Source organism: Chelon labrosus (genome assembly GCF_963514085.1).
Source record: "Chelon labrosus genome assembly, chromosome: 7".
Lineage (NCBI taxonomy): Eukaryota > Metazoa > Chordata > Actinopteri > Mugiliformes > Mugilidae > Chelon > Chelon labrosus.
In genome coordinates, this window is record NC_140343.1 from 10051097 (window position 1) to 10073040 (window position 21944).

General features: G+C 41.3%; 1 protein-coding gene across 1 annotated transcript in view; it reads left to right on the forward strand.

Moving 5' to 3' along the window:
* The window catches only part of LOC311490547 (contactin-associated protein-like 4), a 96779-nt gene extending 75142 nt beyond the window's left edge, over positions 1-21637 (forward strand). The window contains exons 17-24 of the mRNA XM_084548091.1: positions 3756-3974; positions 8990-9229; positions 11409-11633; positions 13940-14073; positions 15215-15302; positions 19870-20085; positions 20768-20839; positions 21380-21637. Coding sequence (XP_084404217.1) covers positions 3756-3974; positions 8990-9229; positions 11409-11633; positions 13940-14073; positions 15215-15302; positions 19870-20085; positions 20768-20839; positions 21380-21573 — 1388 coding nt within the window. The 3' untranslated portion in view covers positions 21574-21637. The remainder of the gene's footprint in view (positions 1-3755; positions 3975-8989; positions 9230-11408; positions 11634-13939; positions 14074-15214; positions 15303-19869; positions 20086-20767; positions 20840-21379) is intronic.
* The last annotated feature ends 307 nt before the right edge of the window (positions 21638-21944 follow it).

Here is a 21944-nt window from a genome sequence, read left to right on the forward strand (position 1 = left end):
CTGGTTGTTTCACAGTAGTTACGTTCAAAGCAGAAATAAATAACTGTCCACTCAGCGGACTGTGCGTGAGTTTTCAGTCTCCTTTTCCACCTCTACATGGTCTCCTTCTCATTCATCCATTCCATCTAACTTACACTCACTTGCCAATTCATTGGGTACACAAGTGAAAACAAATGCGTTCTAATATAACAGTCCTGTGCTAAATCTTTGCTCCATGAAGGGTATGGCATTCAGCGTTTGTTTAAAATAACTGAGAGAGCTGATGATTCATCTGTGTTTTCAGTTTGGAGGCTATGGTTTGTGGTACTATTGAATTTTATTGTGTTGCACCGACACACGTTTTTATTATTTTGACAACCACATTTTAGTCTCGGCTAAATAAGACTTTGTTTCAACATAAACCGATCATTATTGCAGTCGTAGGGGTGATTTAGTTCAGGACTAGAATACATTCACTTTTCACTAGTCTTCTTAATGTTTTAGGAAGTGAGTGTATATACACCAATCAGCCATAACATTATAACCACTGACAGGTGAAGTGAATCAACATTGGCCATCTTGTGACAAATCAATGTTCTCCTGAGAAACTATTGGACCTGACTTGGTGGATAGTCCTTTAACTTCTGATTGTTTGATGGGTTGTTTGGCGTGATATCTACTTTTTTTTTTTTTTACTACTCCTGAGTCACAAACACACAAACTAACAATAGGATAAATGGTACCCCTCCTCCTTCGGGAAACCCCGTCATTGTTACAGCAGAGCACGTCTCTTATCTCACTCATCACAGTTATTATGACAGCCAGAGTTGAGATGACTCTGTATCATTATTGCTGCAGTCAGCCAGTAGCAGCTTCTAAATGAAGTCACACAGCAGCAGAGCTTACCCCTCCACTGTCTGCGACCTACGGGAGGGATGATGCTTTGCGCAGACACAGGTGTCACCGCTCTGCTAACTTCACCCCTAAATGTGGAGCGTGGGCATGCTGGCAGTGTTGTGATGGATGAACGGTCTCCGCGTGGCCTTCAGCTCAACTCCCTTTATTGTAGGTTAAGTTTTCTGCCTGTTAGCGCCGTGTAAATGGGGAGATTAATGACCACAGCATGCTAATTATATAAGCCTATTATTAGCAAATGCTTACCGTCCGTGCCTTAACAAGAAAGGGCATCGATTTGGGTTTAGGCCCATCAGAGGACAGACGATACAGTCTGTAAATATCCTGCTTCTCAGTAGAAGTAGAGTTTTGTCCGATCCACCGCACAACAAGGTGGAGAATGTACCAAAACTTTTACTTACTGCAGCTTCTCTGGAGTAATTTTAAGAATTACAGGTAAGGGTCCACAGCGTTTGTAATTGCCCCTTTGAGGCTGAGTGCATTCAGCCAAATGCTAAGCCAGTATTTTACCATAATTACAGTGACAATGATGCATATAATAACAATACATTTTAGAAAAGTACCAAAAAAAAATACAAAAAGCACATTAAAACTAATAAAAACAAAGTACAGAAAAAAAATATTAAATTGAAAGAGTGGGTTGTAAAAACAAGGCTAATTAAATATTCATAACTTATTTCCCATATAAAGTTTTAAGAAAGTATCTCAATAGTTTTGCACAGTCTGGAAGCTTTAATAGCAAAGGCCTGCTGTATTTATAATAAGAAGAGATGCCTCCATCTTCTGAACTAAAAGAACATCCAGTCATACAGGGAGTCAAGACATCCTCAGTCATTTCTGATGCTGATAATTTGGGGCATGATCAGAATTTTGAAGCCGGTGCTGAACACATAGTCTGTGTGTTTTGGCCGACAAAGGGGTAATGTGTTGATCACAGCACCATTACAGTACAAGGCTGGAACATCCACAGTTTGATTCTATCACCCCTTGTTTCCTGTTTCACTGTAGCTGCGGTTAGAGTGGCTGATGTCAGCATAAAGTGCATCACAGTAATCCGTGAGGGAAACATTACCTTATGTAAATCAGTGTGGTTCAGCCGGTGCCATTACTAGATTATCTATTACCGCTTTTCCTCTCGACGGTCGCTGAGGGGCTGGAGCCCATCCCAGCTATCATTGGCCCAGAGGCAGGGTAACAACCGGGACGTCACAGGGCTAACACAGAAAGACAAACAACCATTCACACCCCCGTGCACACCAGTGACCAAATCAGTATCGCCAGTTAACCTAACAAGCATGTCTTTGTAATGTGGGAGGATGCCGGAGCGCCCAGACAAAACCCTGCGCAAAATAGCCCCACCCGGCCGATGGGTTCAAACCCAGAACCTTCTCATTATGAAGACTAAATTCATTCATTCATTCATTGTCTGTAACCGCTTGTCCTTTTGAGCATCACGGGGGAGCTGGAGCCTATCCCAGCTGTCATTGGGCGATAGGCGGAATACACTCTGGACAGGTTTCCAGTCTATTGCAACCATTCACACTCACATTCACACCTACGGCCAGTTCAGAGTCACCAATTAACCTAACGAGCATGTCTTTGGACGGTGGAGTACCTGGAGAGAGCCCACGCAGACATAGGGAGAACATGCAAACTCAACACAGAAAGGCCCCAGTCGGCCGGTGGATTCCAACCCTGAAGCTTCTTGCTGTGAGGCATCAGTGCTACATATTACACCGCTGTGCTGCCCCGCTGTGTGAATATAAAATAAAATTTAAATAGATCACGCATTATCATTAGAGGTATTTTAAAATATTAAAACCGATCCTTGCTGCTTGACACTGCAGAGTTGGACCAAAGAAGATATTCACACGTTTGACACTAAACAATTGCACGCAACAAACAGATGTCCGTCTGTAGCTGCAGTCTTTCTTTCCCGCCCAGGGCTGCTCTCTGAATCCTGTCAGATCCGTGTCCAGCTGTCTGTCCGTCCTGCCAACAGATGGACTGGTGGGTGGAAGTCATTTCACACTTCTGCCGACATATGATGACGGAGGGACGTGACTGAGTAAATGGGTTTAGCGAAAGATAGCGCAATCTGGAGCCCGACCACAGACACATGCTTCGTCTATATTAACAGTATGACTGGGAAAAGACCAGATAATTAAAACAACAACAACAATTACACAAAAAACATGTATATTTATACATAGCTGCATTTTGCTGATATAAAAAATGAAATTTCTGGCAAGTTGAATCGAGTAATGTTTTCACAAGAATGAATGTGATACCTCAAAGTCACTAAGCTCCACTCTTTGCATCTAATTACATGGAAAATACTCAGTGATTCTTCTAGGGATCCTTCTGATTTCTGAAAGGTTGTACATTTTATTCCCACATAGACTGCTGCTACCCTGTTTTTAGGCTTTTTTGTATTTATTTGACTGTGAACAGTGGGGAAAGTGTTCTGCAACTGGGCCCAACTTACGCTGACTGTCCATCACGTTACATTTTGATTGAACTTTTAGGAAAATGCTTGATCTGAACTGACTTTGTTTCTTCAGAAAATGAGTTGGTGTCATCCAAAAACACATTTTACTGTGAATAAAACCTGGTTAATATACTTAAGGACAGTCAACATCCTTGCACACAATGCCAGTTTAGAGGACATGATTATTATAGGCATCATTCAAGCTTTCCTAATCAGTCAGAAAGCTTGAATGATGCCTATAATAACAAGTCAGACTCACTCTGCTGCTGTGACAGTCAATCATCGAAATGCTCCTTAAACGGTGCATATAACAATTATCTTTATGCGTTTCGTCTGATGTAACCGCTCCGATCCATTCTCCCCTCTCCAGCTTCCACCGAGGTCGTCTTCTCTTTCGACGTGGGGAACGGGCCGCTGGAGGTGCGGGTGGAGGCGAGCCTCCCGCTGGACGACAACCGGTGGCACAGTGTGCGCGCCGAGCGGAACGTGAAGGAGGCGCTGCTGCGTGTCGACGATTTCCCCGCCGCCACCCAGGAGGCTCCTGCAGACGGACTCATTCATCTGCAGCTCAACAGCCAGTTATTCATAGGTGAGGGGCTAGAGTGTGAATTTGACTGTTTCCGCTTGGCCTCAAAATGTTGGGCACGTGAGGAAAATTTAAAGCAAGCTAAAGCTTCTGCAACGTTATGTTTAACTTAAAAAAAACTCGTTAGCAGGTGCCGTATCTTCCTGCTCTTATATCCAGACGCTCACACTTGCAAACTGTGCCTACAAGCAAGCACACATCAGAAGACTTACTGACTTCTACCGTCTTTACCACACATTTCTTTTTAGATAGCATTGTGAGATAAATGTTTCACTGCTGAAAGACGCCAGTCCCACACAGGCAGCTCAGGCAGCAGTTCTAAGAAGCAGCACGCTGTCTGTCTAATAACAGCAAACCTCATCTTCAGAGAGAGCTTGATAACCCAACTCACCTGAGGGGAGCAGTGTTAACAAGTGCTGCTGATATTGGTTGAAAAAAGTCTGCTGTGCTGTAAAGTGATGAGAGTAGTTGCTGAGTCCTTGTTTTCTCAGCACCGAACAGTAAATACCTCTGATAAGTTAAAGCGCGGTAGAGGTCTTGATCGGTTGGAAAATGTAGTTCTTTATACGTGTGTGCAGCCTATAAAGCTTAACATATATCTGAACAGAGACAAACTGACACATGAGATGTTCAGTAAAGGCAGAACAGGTATTTATCTTCAATGGTGAGCTCTAACTCTGACAAGCAGTTTATGGCTGTGTGAGTATTTTACCTTTTAGGTTAAAGGATAACATTGGTACTATTCTGTTATTATTCTTTTTGCCATCACATCCCACAAAGAAACTGAACTGAAGATGCAAATATTTAAAACAGGTCGCCAACACGGACCAAATATGCCGCTGTGTGTGGCCAGCATTACTGTGAATTTGTTATTTCACTCAGAGAATAATAGACATTTGTTGCTCCAGTGAATATTTCCACAGAGTTTACAGCGTATGTGGGACAGACTTAAAATAAACCACTGCACCAGTGTTCATGGTAATGACAGAATGTGTTACTGCGGTTCTTTCAGTAGTTTCTAGTCAATAATAAGGCCCTGTGTCGGGCTACATCTATATACACCGATCAGGCATAACATTAAAACCGCTGACGGGAGAAGTGAATAACATTGACCATCTTGTGGCAATACAGTTTTCTGCTGGGAAACCTTTGGACCAGACATGTAGCATGTACCCACCTAGACCAGACCAGGCACCCCCACCCCATGGCAATGACACTCCTTGATGGCAGCAGCCATCCCCAGCAGGATGCAGTTTAGGAACAACTCAAAAAAACATGAAGAACAGCACAAGGTGTTGACCTGGCCTCCAAATTCACTAGATCCCAAACTGATCAAGTATCTGTAGGATGATCCACAGAGGCGCCTCACTCTCAACCTGTAGCATCCAAAGTCCCACCACTAAGAACATTCTGTTGCCAGACACCACAGGACACCCTCAGAAGGCCCATGTCCAATTCTCTGATGAGTCACAACTGTTTTGGAGACACAAGGGAGACCTACACAATATTAGGAAGGTGGTCATAATGTTATGCCTGATGTTGAATTTTAGGATGGGATAAACCTCACCAAATAACGCAAAGTAGTAATACTATTTCTTTGTTTGAGAAGTTACTAAAGACAATTTGATCTGGACAACATAAGCTGAGTATTTTGATATTACTCTCACACACAGTATCACAGTGTTTTGGTACTAAAACTTCAAATCAAAATAGTCTTTCATAACCTTTTTCCTTTTCCACTGGTCTCAGAATTATCAATTCACTTTATCTCTCTCACAGACTTTCATAAGTTTCCTACTTACGTCTTAACTGTGTTTGAGGGGATGAAAATCCATCTTGTATTGTGCGGCTTTATCTTTCGGCAAATATCGTGGGCATGTGTTCTTTCGTAAACAGCCACTTTGCGGGGAAAATCAGCAAATAATGAGACTGGAGAGATGCAGAGAGAGAGACGGAGGTGAGAATTGACTGGCGGACTGCGTTGAGCTAATAATCCTCTGTGAAAAAGCCTGAAAGCGGTCGCCGTGAGTCGTTCTCCTTATACGGGAGAAACTGTCCTGGCTGGTGTTTGCCGGCAATACGACGGGAGTCATATTTGGATGGAAATGCGATTATGGGGATTATGAAAGCGAATGCTTCCTGAAAAGGTGTTTGTGTTTCTCTTGATTTACAGCAGAATGTCACTATTTGGGTGTTGTGTTTTTTTTTTTTTTTTTGCTATCTTCCTGTAGTTAAACCCAAAATGTGAACAGCATGCAGTCTGCAAAACCAGAACTTACAAATCTGCAGAGACATCTGTATTGCTATAAATACTGTGTCCCATTTCGTAATATACAAAATTGCCTTGTATAACTTAATAAGAATAGATATCCCATAGTTTGAATTAATAAGCCGTATTATTGCCTTGGGTGAATTTATGTGACAAAAATTATTCTGGTGCAGCTTAATTTATTGCCACAGGAAATAATTAATATTGTATACACACAGCAACATGGACTGAAATTAATGCTCATAATAATAAGTTGCTGTTGTTGTGTTGCTCCGTCGCTTAGTTTTTTGTTTTACATTACAAAACGTCTGATAAGGTATATGCAGGGGTGAAATGTTGTCACTGGAAGACCTTGTTGTTTTTAGCGTGCTCGTCATTGTGTCGTAATTTCAAGTCACAAGAACAAAAGCCTTGTGGAAAAAGTAATGAGGAACCATGTGCCAATGGAGCAAAAAGAAGAAGTCAAATAATAGTATGAGAAGCTGTTGAGTCTGCAGCTGCAGGAGGGCAAAGCTCCTGTCCAGAAGGGAGATACTCAGCATCCAGCTGATCATGTAAAAGAAAAGTATCTAATGTGGAGTCAGGAGGAGTGTAGTCAAACCTGGGTGGGTGAGCAGTTTGCACAATAATACAGTTTAATTAAGGATGTAATGTTGCACAGGTTGCACCTACATCTTGTTTGCACGCTTTTGCATGCAGGGTCTGACGAAAATGTTCATGGTGTGTCCTCCTTAATGATGCTTAATTCTGTTTTTCTTTTTGTTTTTCTGTGGGACATGTCAGGCTATTAAAGTTTTGTAGCTTAGTAACAATCCTCCTTCCACTCTCAATGTGTCTATAACCTCCTTTTTATTTACTGTTGGTTATTTATGTTTAGCTGTTCAAGAGTTGTACCCTCTTTCCTGGCGCATTCTAGTAATTCAGTTGTATATTAATAACTGATATTAAGTTGCATACACAGGAATATATCATAAACGCTAAGTGGTGCTTCTATTACCATAAACGTATATCTCCTGCTAACCTTTTGAAAAATGTGAAGGAACATTTTACATTTTTACAGAAACAGTTTCACTTATTCAAGTTACTCTCTTCATCTTTGACAGCGTGTTAATGAACGTCTAGAGTCCTTGGAACACCAGTAATCCAATTATATGGCGTCACGACCTGTACGTGCGCAGTCACTTCGGTGCCAAGTGCACAGGTGGGAGGAAATAACGCTGCAATTCTTAAACTTTACATGAACCACTTTAATTAAACATTACGCAGCCTGTAGATGCATTTACATCGACTTGCAAAATTAACATTCATTTAGTTTGGAGCCCGAAATGTCAACAGTGCAGTCTGTGAATAAATGTGGCTGTACATCTGAGGTGCTGCGTGCTAATGTACGTCGTGCCTCTATGCACCTCCCGGGCAAACATATAATTTCCTGGAGAACAGTCTTTCCACTTGCAAAGCAGCTGCCATCAGGCGTCACTTTGATTGGCTCCGCTGTTTCAGAGCGATGAGACCAGTGATGTGTCTGATTGAGAATGAATTTATTAATCATAATACCCTCTAATTTATGTTCTACTTCAGCCGGCACTCTTTGCACTTTGCATTGCTACATATGCCAAAGTAGCAGGTACTCATGACCCCACGAGGCTTACCGCTCTGCGCTTGGTGTTGCATTAGCACCATTAACACAGGGCCCCAGATTGTTTTGTGCTCTAGCACCACAAAGTGTGAATTTAAAACTGCTTAAATGGCTGAAATCCCCGCTGTTACGCATGTTTTCTTTTGATTCCCCTGGGACTTCTTTCTCTGGCAGTTATAGTCCTTTGTTTCTTTCCCCTCAACCCACAGGAAGCTGTCATAGCTCTTTTATCCGAAGTGCACTTTGGATTTAATCCCTTCTTTTCAGTCACACCAGTACTCTAAAATCTTCACACTTTTGCTTTTTAAATCCAAATTAAATAGAATCTCGCTTTTGCTTGTGTTTCATTCAGTCCTTGCAGTCGAACTTATCTATACCAGGTCGTTTAAAGGGTGCTTAATTAAATTTCCCACCCTGCGCGCTCCTAATCTGTTGTCTGTGTTTTGTAACTGCAGAAGGAAACTAAAGGTTCAAGACTGTGTGCCATGGAAAGCTCCTCTAGCTGAACATGTGAAGCCTTACTAGACTCAAACTGTGAGAGTAATACCCTGCCAGTTCCAATCTGCGAAAACAACTGTCACGCGTGGATATAAAATAAGACGTCGCCAGCATGGAACTCCGGGAGAAATGTAGTTTTGCCAAGTCCAAACTCTGTGTGAGGCTGCTGTATCAGAATGTTAATTATCAGGTGAAAGGAGAAAGTGGAAGGAATGAATATCAGACGGCAGATGGCTCATCAGCCGAGCAGTTATCCGATCGACCGCCAGACCGGTGCTAGGCGGTGTCAGTGTCTCTGCCCTGCGGAGCAGACGTGGCCTTGTCGTGCTGCAGTGTCAACATGTGGCTGTCAATCACAGTTTACTGCAGAGGAGACAGAAAAATTCATAGATTTACGGTCAATCAATGAGAGGAGAAGCGTGGCTGGTTTTACTGTTGCTCTTGGTGTGGTAGTTTGTTGATTGCTGCTCCATTTTGCACCACCGATAAATTATATTTTATGTGCTTATGAATTTGCTCTTCGTCTTTTCAATACGTTACAGCTCCTCGGCTTGGCTACTCCATGTCAGTAGAAAACTTGTAGAATAATAATATTGTTTACTTTGGTCTTGGCAGGAGGCACCGCGTCCAGACAGAAAGGCTTTTTGGGCTGCATCCGCTCTCTGCAGCTGAATGGTGTGACTCTGGACCTGGAGGAGAGGGCGAAGATTACCCCCGGGGTTCGACCCGGGTGCCCGGGACACTGCAGCAGCTACGGCTTGCTTTGCCAGAACCAGGGTCGCTGTGTGGAAAAAGCCAACGGTTTCTCCTGCGACTGCGGCCAATCTGCCTACACCGGAGCCTTCTGTCATAAAGGTACAGACAGTGGCATATTTCTGCCTGTAAAACGGGATTATTGGATGTTTATTGTCTTAATTCAGCAATAAAGTATGTTTTAATGTCCTTGAGGATGTTTCTGAAATAACGACTAAACCATCTTCATAAAAAGCCACGAGTAACTTGGACTTTATTTACACACACTGTCCACCTACAGCCTTATATATATATATATAAGTGACTTTATTTCTCTCATATGGTGCCTGTACAGTATTACCGTTTGTTTGAACAGCAGCTGCTTTTTTATTGCAGCTCAGTCTGTGCATCCTTTCCAGAGACTCTCCAAATAAAGAGGAAGGGATTTGTTTGCCAATTTGATGTGGCAGTCAGAAGCAGTGACATTAGACAAGCTCTCAGAAGAATAACACCTACATCACACCCACACAAATGTCTCATTACTGCATACATTTTACCATCACTTTGAATTCTCACCATCCAGCCATGTGCGCGAGCTAAGACGAATGACCCGTCTCTTTTGTCACGGCTGCTGCGTCAAGCTTTTGTTCTCATGCGCCATGTGGAGAGTTGCAGATTTACATTTGTGTTTTTTTGTTTGTAATTATTTTAAACAATGGATCCTTGATTTGACTCAACGTTACAGGAGAAGACTGCCTCAAAAAGACATAATCAGCCGCAGCTACTGAATAAAACTAGCCGCTTTAAGACAAATGCCTTGAGACTGTTGCTGCGTGTCTGCTGTAAAAAGTTAGTAGCATGTCCAGCTGATAGCAGACATGGAGTTTTTAAGATTGATAAGTTAGAAGCTTAAGATCAGATAGCTTACATTATTAGAAACAGAATCAGTCTCAACTTAACTGCCAAGGATGTTTCCACATTTTCTTGTGGTAGTTGGTACAGTAAGCATAAACATAACTATACAAAAAAATGTAAATAAAGGAGAAATTATACAGACTGTGCACGAAAAAAGGTGTGCATCCATAAGAAAAGTGTGTTAACATAATGCGTAAGATTTAAAATGGGAGGCAGCATGATAAACAACGCTTTATTGTTCATATTTTGACACACTTACTTTCAATGCTGTATTGGATTGTTACACTATTCAGGGTATTGAGCTTGTATGCGCAAACATAACCCTACAAATTTCATGAAGGATCTCTGGCCTCGGAAGTAATCTAGTTAGTGCACCTTACGTGACGACAGATGAACCCGTATTTTAATAGATTCTGCTTGTATTTTTGGTTTGGAGATGGTAAATAAACTCTATGGTAGACTATGCTCGGACAGAGGCTGTTTGGAGGGCAGTTACTTCCAGTCCAGATTTCTAATCTCAATTTATTCAGGCAACAGACATTTAGAATAAAAACTGCAGCAAGATGACTTCAAATGCAGAAGTTTTTAATTCAACCGAGCCGAGGCACTCCATAACCCGTACCTGAGCCCTTGTGCTTTATTGAAGAGGAAACAGATCAGCAGACACTATTGATCCCTTCTGTCTGTCTCGTTTGCTGTCTGTACAGCTTGGCCTCATTTTGAATGGGTCCTAATGAATGCAGGTCTAGCGGTGGAATTAAAAAAAAAAAATTAAAGAACTTGTCTAGCTTTAGTGTCCGACCATGTGATGCATCAAGAACTTATTACAGTGAAAGTCAGCGGCATGTCAGTTTCAGTCCGTGCTGTAGACGTATATTAAACTGTGTTAAACTGTGACGGTGGTTAAACTGACCAAACAAAGGAACAGAGAGGTATTTGATAAGGGAAAATTTTTAGAGTAGTTTTTTTACACTTAAAATAATTATAATTCCTTAGTCTTTTGTCTTCGCTGATAGTTCTCCGTTTGGAAATTTAGTATGCAGTTCACTGGTCCTACGCTGTCCTCTAAAAATTAAAAATATGTTAATACAGAACTGCAAAATAAAAACAGTGTTTAATCAGCTGTGCATAGATACAAAGTTGTTCTAAGTCCGCGTAAAGACACTCAAAATACTTCTTATTCAAATACTGAAAACAATCATTTGACTTTATTAACATTTAATTAAAGCCACCACAGTGCCCTTATCCAATGTGCCTTCGCTGCCTAAACCTTATGATATGAACTTTAGCACTAACTCTACTGCATGTATAAACTGTTTAGCAGTATTAACACAGGAGACCAGTTAGCTCCACCACTGACACCTCCCACTAACTTTGCAACTCTCAGAGTTTTCAGCCAGCTTTAAGTCGACAACATCCATCACCTACATCCTCAAAGAGCCCTTTGAACTGAGCAGGAACAGCAGTGCCCTGCCTTCATCCATCTACTCGGACGTCACGCTGAGAGGGGAAAACATCTCCCTGAGCTTCAGGACCAGCCAGAGTCCCGCTCTGCTGCTCCACGTCAGCTCTTTCTACAGAGAGTTCCTGAGCCTGCTCATCAACAAACACGGTGAGGACACTCGAATGGCCGTTCCGTCTCTTGTTTGGACAAGACTGCTCAGTTTTAATTCAGCCGGTCCCATTTCTGATCTCATCTTTCAAGCAATTTCTTCTGTTCAGCCTCCCCCACTCCCTTCCTCCTCCTCCTCCTCCTCCTCCTCATTTGGATTCAGTCTGCCACCTTCTTCTGCCTCCCTTTTTCATACATCTCCTACTAAGTGATAATTCTCTTTCACAGAGGGACAACCTATCATGTCCTTGCAATTGTAATTATTTATTGTATTCATCTTTTGATCACTCACTTCACTGTTGAACTTTACACTATTTCAGTTCGTTGCAGCTTTTCTTGCTCAGTGTAATATGATTTGTCCTTATTCACTGCCTATAACAACATGACATGGCTTATTTTTAACATGAATTGGTGTGCTCAGGTGTTCAAGAGATTTCTTGTGTCATTTTGCGATCAAAACTTCTGCAGGAAATATTTGGATCTCTCCTCTAAGTCGTTAAAAGCATACTTTTTTTTATGTCACTGTTCTGAATAAACTCCTGCTGCTCATAGATGTAACATTCTGCTTTTTTAATGACTGGGATAAAGCAGAAGCATAGCAGGTTGTGAGCTGATCAAGTGATCATCATGAATCTGCACTTCTCGCTGAAGTATCCAATTAAATCCCAGGGAGAGATTTATCTTAGCTTCCCTCGTGTGTCTTGATGCTGCAGCTGCTGCACGCAGACAAACTGTACTGTCTGAGCCACTCGCTGAGGTTTCCTGACAGACCCTTTTGCCTTCTCCAACACAGTTTTTTAAATGTAAAAATCTGGTATTATGACAAGGGCATAGCTGCCTGTTTGTGTGCAATTAAAATAAATTAGATGGCGTATTTAGTGTAATGTGTTTTGATTTAAGGAAAGATTAGATATAAGGGAAGTCTGCAGAATTCTTAGAACATTCAAATCATCTCAGAAAAATGTTAAATTAATTTTATGTCATGGGATGTTATTCTTCGATAAAGAATTAATCCTCAAAGTATTAAACGGTTTGCAGCTTTTTGATTCAGCAGCAGGTGTCTTGGAACATTCAGAGGTAAGATATTAAAGGTTCTTTCTTTGAAGCAGTGAACGCGTACAGTATCTGCTAAGGTAGCCAGTGCGGAGATTTCTGTGTAAAATCGCTCAAAGTTAATTAAATGAATTCACTGCTGCTATTTAACTGGAGGAAGGTTTGTGTCGAGTGGAAACATTTAAAGATGAGAGCAGACGTATATCTTTTTGACTTAACAGTGGCTACATATATATGGAGAGTATTTCTTCAACCTTAGCACTGATGCCTCACAGCAAGAAGGTTCTGCTGGGCCTTTCTGTGTGGGGTTTGCATGTTCTCCCTGTGTCTGCGTGGGTTCTCTCCACTGTCCAAAGACATGCTTGTTAGGTTAATAGGTGATTCTATTTGATTGATTGTTTATTCTAAATTTGCCGTAGGTGTCAGTGTGGTTGTCTGCCTCTCTGTGTTAGCCCTGCAGTAGACTCTGGCAACCTGTCCAGAGTCTATTATACTCTGCCTCTTGCCCAATGACAGCTCTGATAGGCTCCAGCCCCTCCGTGCAATAACATATTTATGTTCAAAGTGGTTTTGCCCACCGTGGAGAGTTGTTATTCTTAGGTAAAGCATTAATCCTCAAACTATTAAACGGTTTGCAGCTTTTTCACGCAGCAGCAGGTATCTTGGAACATTCAGATGTGAGATATTAAAGTTTCTTTCTTGAAGCAGTGAGTGCGTACTGTACAGTATCTACACATCTATACATACAGCAGAGGATTTCTCTCAGTTTTATTTAAAATGCTTTATTCATCTAACAGAAGAAGATGACTGAGACGGACCAACATACTCAACGACGCTGCCCACATTCTTCTTTTCAAACTGTTGTTTTGCTACCTCCCCGCTTCTGCCCCTCAGAGAGAAAGTATTAATTCTGGAGTAATACGATTACATCAGTGGTTTCCCAGGCGCTAATATTTTCCCACTGAACATATTATCAGAGGTTTTCACCACCCCTCTCAATCTGATTGAAAATTCCCTCACAGCATGCCTGTCTCTTCTGACTGACTGTTCTGATTAAGTACTGTAGCCAGTGTTTTTAAAAACCTGCACAGCAGTTATTGAAAAATTATTTTAATTTATTTTAATTGATATACAATAATACGTAATCCAAAGTAACAGAACATGGTTTTACAAGAATATTCAAAAGTCTCCGTCCTCATCAGATGAAACACACGACAGCTCAGTGCAGTTCTTCTTGCTTTGTGTCCGTAAAGATGAGCTGGAGCTGAGGTACAAGTTACACAGCAGCAGAGATGTGGAGGTGCTGAGAAGCGGAGTCGTAAACCTGGCTGACGGACGGCTGCACACGGTGACCGTCAAACGACTGGCAGACACTGTCTCTGTGCAGGTAAAAAAAAAAAAAAAAACACGCAATGGATATTTTACACCCTGTCACACAGACCAGGACTGATTTTTAGACGTGGCTGAGCCAGGCTGTCACCACCAGCTGAAAGGGCATCAAGGCTCAATCTACTTTTCAGTCCACATCCAAACTGTGCACACATTGCTCTGAACACCTGCTGCTGAGAGGAGTCTGTAGGCAGACTGTTGTGGGCCGGCGCCTGCAGTCATATCTTTAATTGAAGCTGCTGGGTGATGCTTAGTTCGTGACCCGAAGAGATATTCTCCTGTCTCCTGCTACAAATGAATCCTGTATAAAGATATATGCAGTCACCGCTTGCACACTATTTGTGACATGCTGTCATATGAGAATCCAGTCAGAGGTTTGTCGTAAACTCAAGTCAGCAGACAGTGAAATAATAAACAATCCTCCAGATGCTGAAAGGAAAATAAAATAAAGATGTGCTGATCATTAAATCCACGTTTGCTCCATGATTGGCCACTACCTAAATCGCCATTAAAACATTAAAATCAACAGAGCTACAAAATCCAGTTAATCCAAATCCAGTAAAAATGGATGATATCGGAAAGCAGTAATCATTAACTTACGGCAAAATCTCATGTTGAAAAGATGAGTCAAGAAACAGCCCTGACCGCAAGGATGCTTCTGAAAGCCTTCCATATTTCATAAATGGTATATTTCTCCTCTTTATTCAAGCTGTGGCGCCACTTAAGTTGCGGCTTGACCGGCATTAGACAATGACTTATGATAAATGATACTAAAGCCCACATCTGTGTGATTGCAATCAATACATCACACTGAATGTGTTTATCATAAAGAGCGTCTCGCTTCGAGATGTTTACCACCTCAAAATCTGCTCCTCTTGGTCTTTTCTGCTCAGCCAACTGTGAACCACAAAACACTCAAAGGTCTATTGGTTTCAAACACAAGGGGCTGCATGTCATTTGAATGTGCAAATCAGGCTAGATGTCGGTCCTCTGGCCAAGTCTACATCTGTCGTCTGCTTCTCTGCAGACATTTGTTGAAGTTGCTTTACGTATTTGTTCGAGCAATTAGCAACGAATAAGTGTGTCTCTGGCTGTTTCGGGTTGCTATGAATAATTTCTCGACACAAATGATATTTCAGATTGACCAGCATGCCAGAGAGGACTTCAACGTGACTTCTGATGTGGAATTCAACAGCATCAAATCACTGATTCTGGGCAGAGTGCAGGGTAAGTGAGCCTCTCCCCGAGCTGACTCCGGCACTTGGACAGACGCATTCGAATCACAGCTCTTGAGATGTTTGGCCTCGTGCGACAAAATGCTGTTCTGGAGCCTTCTGCTGTTTTCTATTCATCATGTTTGATGGACCGGAGGGAAAACTGCAGCACGAGCAACAGCTGCGGTGCTTTTAAAAACAAGTTGACATCCATATTCAAACGGTCACAAAGAGAGCCCTTTCCTGTAGAGATGCAAAATGAGAACACGCTGAGAAATGTCTAAAGGTGCAGCCGCCCACTCAAGTCGCTGTTTTCTGTGGTATTAGATGCATTTAGCGCCATATGGGTTAGTAAAGTATTGCACAAATTATGCTCTTTTGTTTTTTTCACCAATGCAGAGGCTCGGTATATGTTTGTGCACTTTTATCCGTGTTATTAAGGTGGTGAGTAATACCGTGTTGATATCTGTCTTCGCTGAGCCGGTCTTCAGACAGCTGTAATGGTTATAACTTCAGAAAAGGTCCTTCACTTTGTATGGTAATGAGGAGAGATTGAAAAGAGCAAATTACTTAGAAGATTGGAGTCAGCACCCTGCGATTCAGCTCAGCAACTGGTAAGTCTCAGGTACTGTGGGTAGGGTCAAAGTAAACCAGGATGTCAGACAGTACAGTTCACCTGCTTACTGCACAGGAGACACTGTACGGATTTATCTGCCAGAGATTCTCTCAAAGACAGAAGACTTTGTCTGAACTCTAAAGATATGCTACAGCTAAAGCTTTGCCCCAAATGAAGCTATCATTAGTTATGGAAGATGAAAGTCACCGTAACTTCTACAGAGTCCTGCATCATTGTGTATTGTCTATCAGAAATAAATAAATTAATTGTAGGTCTTTCTGAAAACATGTGGTTTGTTGTTACTGCGAAATTGATTAAATCTGAACCTAAAGCTGGGTACTACGCTCTGCTCTACCTCCACCAGGTATAAAGAAATATTGGATTATACACTGTACTTATTTTCTGATTTTTTTTCCTTTTTTTTCTTTGTACAACTCTCACACGGGACCACTTTATGGAGCGGTTGGCATGGCAATTGGTAGTCGCCATTGTGTCACATCCTGTTTCTATATAGTGTGAAATAGCTAACTAAAACGAAACTTATCCAAAACACAGTGACACTTGAACAGGCATCAACATTATATTAACTACATAAATTGACAGAAACCATTCTTGGAAAAAAATAAAAAATAATAATAATAATTTGAAGTGTATTTTAGTTTGGCCCAAGTCCCACCCACTAACATGGAGGAGGTGGAGCTTATGACCTATACTGCAGCCAGTCACCAGGGGGAGCTCTACTTGCTTTGACTTCACTTTTTACTGTCTATGATCAATATGCATGGGCTCCAAAGCTACACCGCAAATGCCTAATGCACACTATAAAAAAAAATCGTAATGTTTTTTGTCATCTAAAACAAGTTGCCATTACCTTCCGCCCATCCATTAAGGCCACTTAAAGCCGTTACTTGACCTAGCCCGCAGGTTGTCTATCACAAGGCCACCTGGGTGTTAATGGCAGCCAGAGTGCCCTTAAAATAAAACCGTTATTGTATTTAATATGAAGTGTTTTTATTTCTTGCCTGTGTCCAATACTATACAAAGAACTGGAATTAGTCCAACCTGCAGCTAAGAGAACAAGTACTTTGGAAACTGTACTTAAGTCTTGAAACTACTAGACATTTGATGGCAAGTTGGAAACCAGCATAAATTGATGCTGTTTTTAGTTCATCTCCTTAGATGTTTTTTTTCTTCTTCTTCTTCTTTTTTTTTTTTTTTATTGTTGACCCTGGCCATGTTAGTGTGCGACCGAGCCGCCGCCCCTGCTGAGCCAGAGGACTCAGCAGTCATATCAGTATCATAGAGGTAGCGAGATAGTTGATATACTGTCACTCCCTGCCAGCCCTGTCATCCATCAGCCTAACTAATGGACCGGGAAAGAATGGAGAGACTCGGATACTCACAGGGGGAGAAAGATAGAGAGGGAGGAGAGAGACAGTGATAGGAGGAGGCGGCGGTAGAGGTGGACAGTATTCTCTCAGTTCATGAGGCCAGTGCTGTCACTGTTCAGGTTTGGCTGCATGCACAAACATCCAAATCCTTCTAAAGTAAAGTCACAGACATCCAGAAGTAGAGATGAGTCATTCTTTAAAAGAAAGAAGAATAGTAAACTCTTGAAATATGTTATATTTTTGCAAATATTTTACCTTTTTTTAATTGAAATAGGAAATTCACCTTTTAGAATCTATCATGCTTAGTTTTAGTAGTTTTAGTCCACTCTTTGGCTATATGCTGATATGCCTGAAAAAAATGCATTAATGCACAATAATCTACCCTAGCAGCCGTTACTTTAGTTTTTCTCCCAACGCAGTCATCCCCCATCTTACTTACTGATTCATCCTTAGATCGACATGTGTGAGATTAATAAATCCAAGTCAAATTATCTCCCGCTGCTCAGAGGATCACATCCAATTTGAATCGCAGTACTTGATCAAATACGCAGCTGATAAACTGCCCTGTCCAGCCAGGCCACGCTGCAGTGTCCCCCTTCATATGGTGAAAAGTTGTCTCGCTCTGGTAATAACTTAGATGAGTGGCAATGATGTGCAGCGTAATGAAATTGCACCGCAGGAATAATTGTGCCTCGCACTGACATTTATAGATGCTTAAGATTTTATTTAGCACCTGCTGTCACAAATTGTGAGGTGGTGATTTTCTCAGCCACATGTAAGTCTCACTGGGAGTTTCTTAGGGAGGAGCGCTCACATGAAATGAGCAACTTTACGTCACCGCAAATATATTTCCTGAAGTCATCGGAAACATTTTAAAAGCTTTTAGACTTTTGTTTTATTGCAAGTGTTTAAACTGTGAAGCTGCTGTACATTTCTTGTCTTTTATCATTGTCTGGTTTAATGTTCATGTCTCTCAAAAGTTGACAAAACTCATGGAGTAGGGAAGCATAATCACGAAAAAGGCAGATTTTATGAAATAAAATAAATAACTTCGAGTTTAATTGCCCCATTACCCTCCCACTAGCATCATTGTTATTGCAAAACTTCCAGCACATTTATAATATACAGTTTAATTACCATCGCATTATCTGCTAGTGGGCTTTAGACATGTCTCTTACCATCACTTTAAAACTGCAATGTGGAATTTACGCAAACAACATTGATGGTGTGTTTGTGTTCAGAAATAAACAATGATCTTCTGTATTTGTTCTCACCTTCAATCGATTTATTTTTCAGACACTTTCAGATGTTTCTCTTTATGAGCGTTTCTTAATTACTTCATATGTTCTATCTTACTCTGCGCAATCACAAAAACGTGCTGCAAACTCTCGAGCAGCAAAAAGTAGTCTGAAAGTAACGATTAATGTAATAGCTAATATAAAGTTAGCATAGCTTTCCAAAATTAGCTGCATATTTTGTCAGATTATTTGAATGATATGAATTTTTGCAGCGTTTTTGTGTTTTCAGTTGTGTTGTGAGTATTTGCAGTGCACCTGTTGTCAAAGGGATGAAAACGTTGTCTTAATTTGCTTGTGTTTTGTCTGTTTGCACGTGTTTTCTCGTGTTGCCGTGTGTTGAGCTCTTACAGGAATTCATAGAACCTTGGTTACATTTGTAACTAAGGTTATTTATTTTCCAACATAATCCTAGTTGCCGTACCATAGTCTGCGTTCCTGCCCTTAACAGTCATTGTTGATGTAAAATGCATCACTACCAGCTCTTTAATGTCACCAATGTCAATGTATTGCTTTAATATTGCTACGTGCAGACATGTAGCTGTCTAACACGTTGCCTCGTGTCCTTTGTATTTACATTTCCATTTGCAGTATTTCGGCACCTGATAAGCCTTCGGTTCAAAGTAATAAAAAGAGGTACCGGTTTCACCGTGGCAAAAGGCGTGAACGCTGTGTACGTTTAGATGGGCCTGTCTCCTCATTTATATTGGAAGATGCTGCGGGACATGATTTATATCCAGTGACAGTATTTGGTGCAGGTGCAGAATGTAGCGTGCCCTTCATATGTAGCATGACAGAATACAAGGGTACGCGACATTATGTATTTGACTTTGATGCTGGATACTGCGATTTATGTGCCGTTTCACACCGACAATTTATGCGCATGTATGTTTAGATTTACTCTCTTTACGCTGTCTATCCAAGTGTTTCAGTTTCCTAACTGTATTTCAATCATGAATTTTTGTAGAAACAGTTGTTTGAAAACCTGTGACACTCAAAAACTTCTGTCTTTGACTATAAAGCGTGGTTCATGGCCATCATTCGCCAGGCTTTTATTTGAACTGCTGACATTTTCAGATCCTATTTTGTAACTGCAGAATAGATATTGAAATTAAATTAATTAAGCCAGAAGCAGATACCACTTATCATCACAACCAGTCTCATCAAGATAAATACTTAAGTACTTATCACTGCTGTATTTTGAATGTGTAATTTAATCGCACTGATAATATTAAATCTGTCTGCTCTGTCTCTTTGTTTCTCTCTCTGTGTGATCAGATTCTGATGGACTGGACGCAGAGCTGGCAGGTTTGGCCTCTCTTGGGTTCACTGGCTGCCTGTCAGGTGTTCATTTTAACTCCATCAGTCCTCTGAAAGCTGCTCTGCTGCACCCTGACCGCCCTGTTATTGTCACCGGCCCGTTGGTACAGTCGAACTGTGGCTCCTCCTCTGAAGCCAATCCCTACGCAGCAGAAACCACACACTCCTTATCAGGTACCGTTACATCCTATAGTCTGCTTTATACACCGCTCAAGCACAGCATTATGACTACCTGCCTGATATTGTGTAGGTCTCCCTTTGTGCCTCCAAAATAGTTGTTAGTGGGGGCCTTTGGGTCCTATGGGTTGAGGGGAGGGGCCTCTGTGGATCATCCCACAGATACTTGATCAGTTTGGGATCTAGTGAATTTGGAGGCCAGGTCAACACCTTGTGCTGTTCTTGTTTTTTTTTAGTTGTTCCTAAACTGTTTTTGTGTGTGTGCCTGTGTCAGACTGCATCCTGCTGCAGTGTATATACTTTATATCATTTGTTATGCACCCACCTTCTCCTTAGTGCGGGGATCTGTCTAGTACCCCTTCACTATTATTCTTATGGCTTTTCATTAGACTTTCACTTTGGCTCATTAACCATCCTCCTCTGTAAGCAGACAGAGTGATGGCACAGTTACAGATGAGATTAGGCAGACAGCTGTGGTAGTGTCCTTTAAAGCTGTGCTGTAGCTTTCAGAGAACTCTGTCTGCACTGACAGATGAGGTAAAAGAAGACGAAAGGTAGTTATTTCGAGAACCATCAATCTGCATCTCTTGTTTTGTTTATTATTTGTTTATTAACTTTTCTTTCTTGTTTTTTGTTCACATCCCTTCACCTTCATTGTCATAATTTTCTGTCTCTCCAGACCAACCAGATTCATTGGATCCTGGTCAGCCTTTAGTCAACGCCATCAGGAGTGACTCAGCTCTGATTGGAGGTAATGCTATCCATCCCAGCAGGTATAAGACTTAATTCATTAAATAATGAAAACTGACTCAAAGATTTTGAGAAAAGTTGCTATCTCTTACTGTCCCAGTCTGAAGTCTTAGTCGTGCATATGCATAGCTGAAAAAAGAAAGCAAATTGGAAACCTGATGACATGTCAGAAAATTGAACATTATCTAATAGAAATAAACATCATTTCTAAATTACGTTGCAGCCAAGAAAACCACTTTCTTCAGAAAGCAGGCTTCATATAAACACACTGACTTTCAGCTTTGCATTTGTATCAACGATTTTGTGTAAAGATTAAACACTTGGGCTAATTATTAATCTTTACAGATGTGGTGGATTTTATTCTTCAACATTTTTGAAAAGCTAAGTTTGCAGATTCACCCTGCTTCCATTTATGCTACTGACGTGAAACTAATATCAACCTCTCCATCGATGTAATCCTCGACAAGAACGGGCATGCGTGAAGCAGATAGTAATCCAAATAAATGTGCATTCAAGTGATTTTTGTTTCTGTTGCTTCTAGGGGTGATTGCCGTGGTGATTTTCGTCACTTTGTGTGCGTTGGCGGTCATGGCCAGGTTCATCTGCACCAGGAAAGAGACGTACCGCAACCAGGAAGTGAAAGCAGCGCAGCCCGAAGACCACGAGTTTCCATTCAGCAGCCAGGCGGACTCTCCGAGCGCTCCTAGTGAAAACCACAAGGAGTATTTTATTTAGCAGGAGCCCTGGCCTCTCACTGACCTGACAGGACAGAGCGGGATGACTTACCTGGCACACGGTGCATTGCAAGACACCACAGAGCCCCTCTGCCGCTGCTGCTAGTGGAGCAACAAGATGTGAAGAAACAGAACAGTTGTGATTTTATTTATTTTATTTTATTTTGTGAATATTTGACACTTTGACACCAAGTTGTTGGTCTTCATTTGCCAAAAAGGGAAGTTGCTGCTGGTGTCGCTTTGAGGATGTAAATATTTAAGAATGTACAGTAAATGGTGATTTGTGTGCTTATAGCTAACCAACAAGTATTTATTTAAAAGGAAAAATAAAATAGTGAATAGAAATAATGATTAAAAAAAATAATAATAATT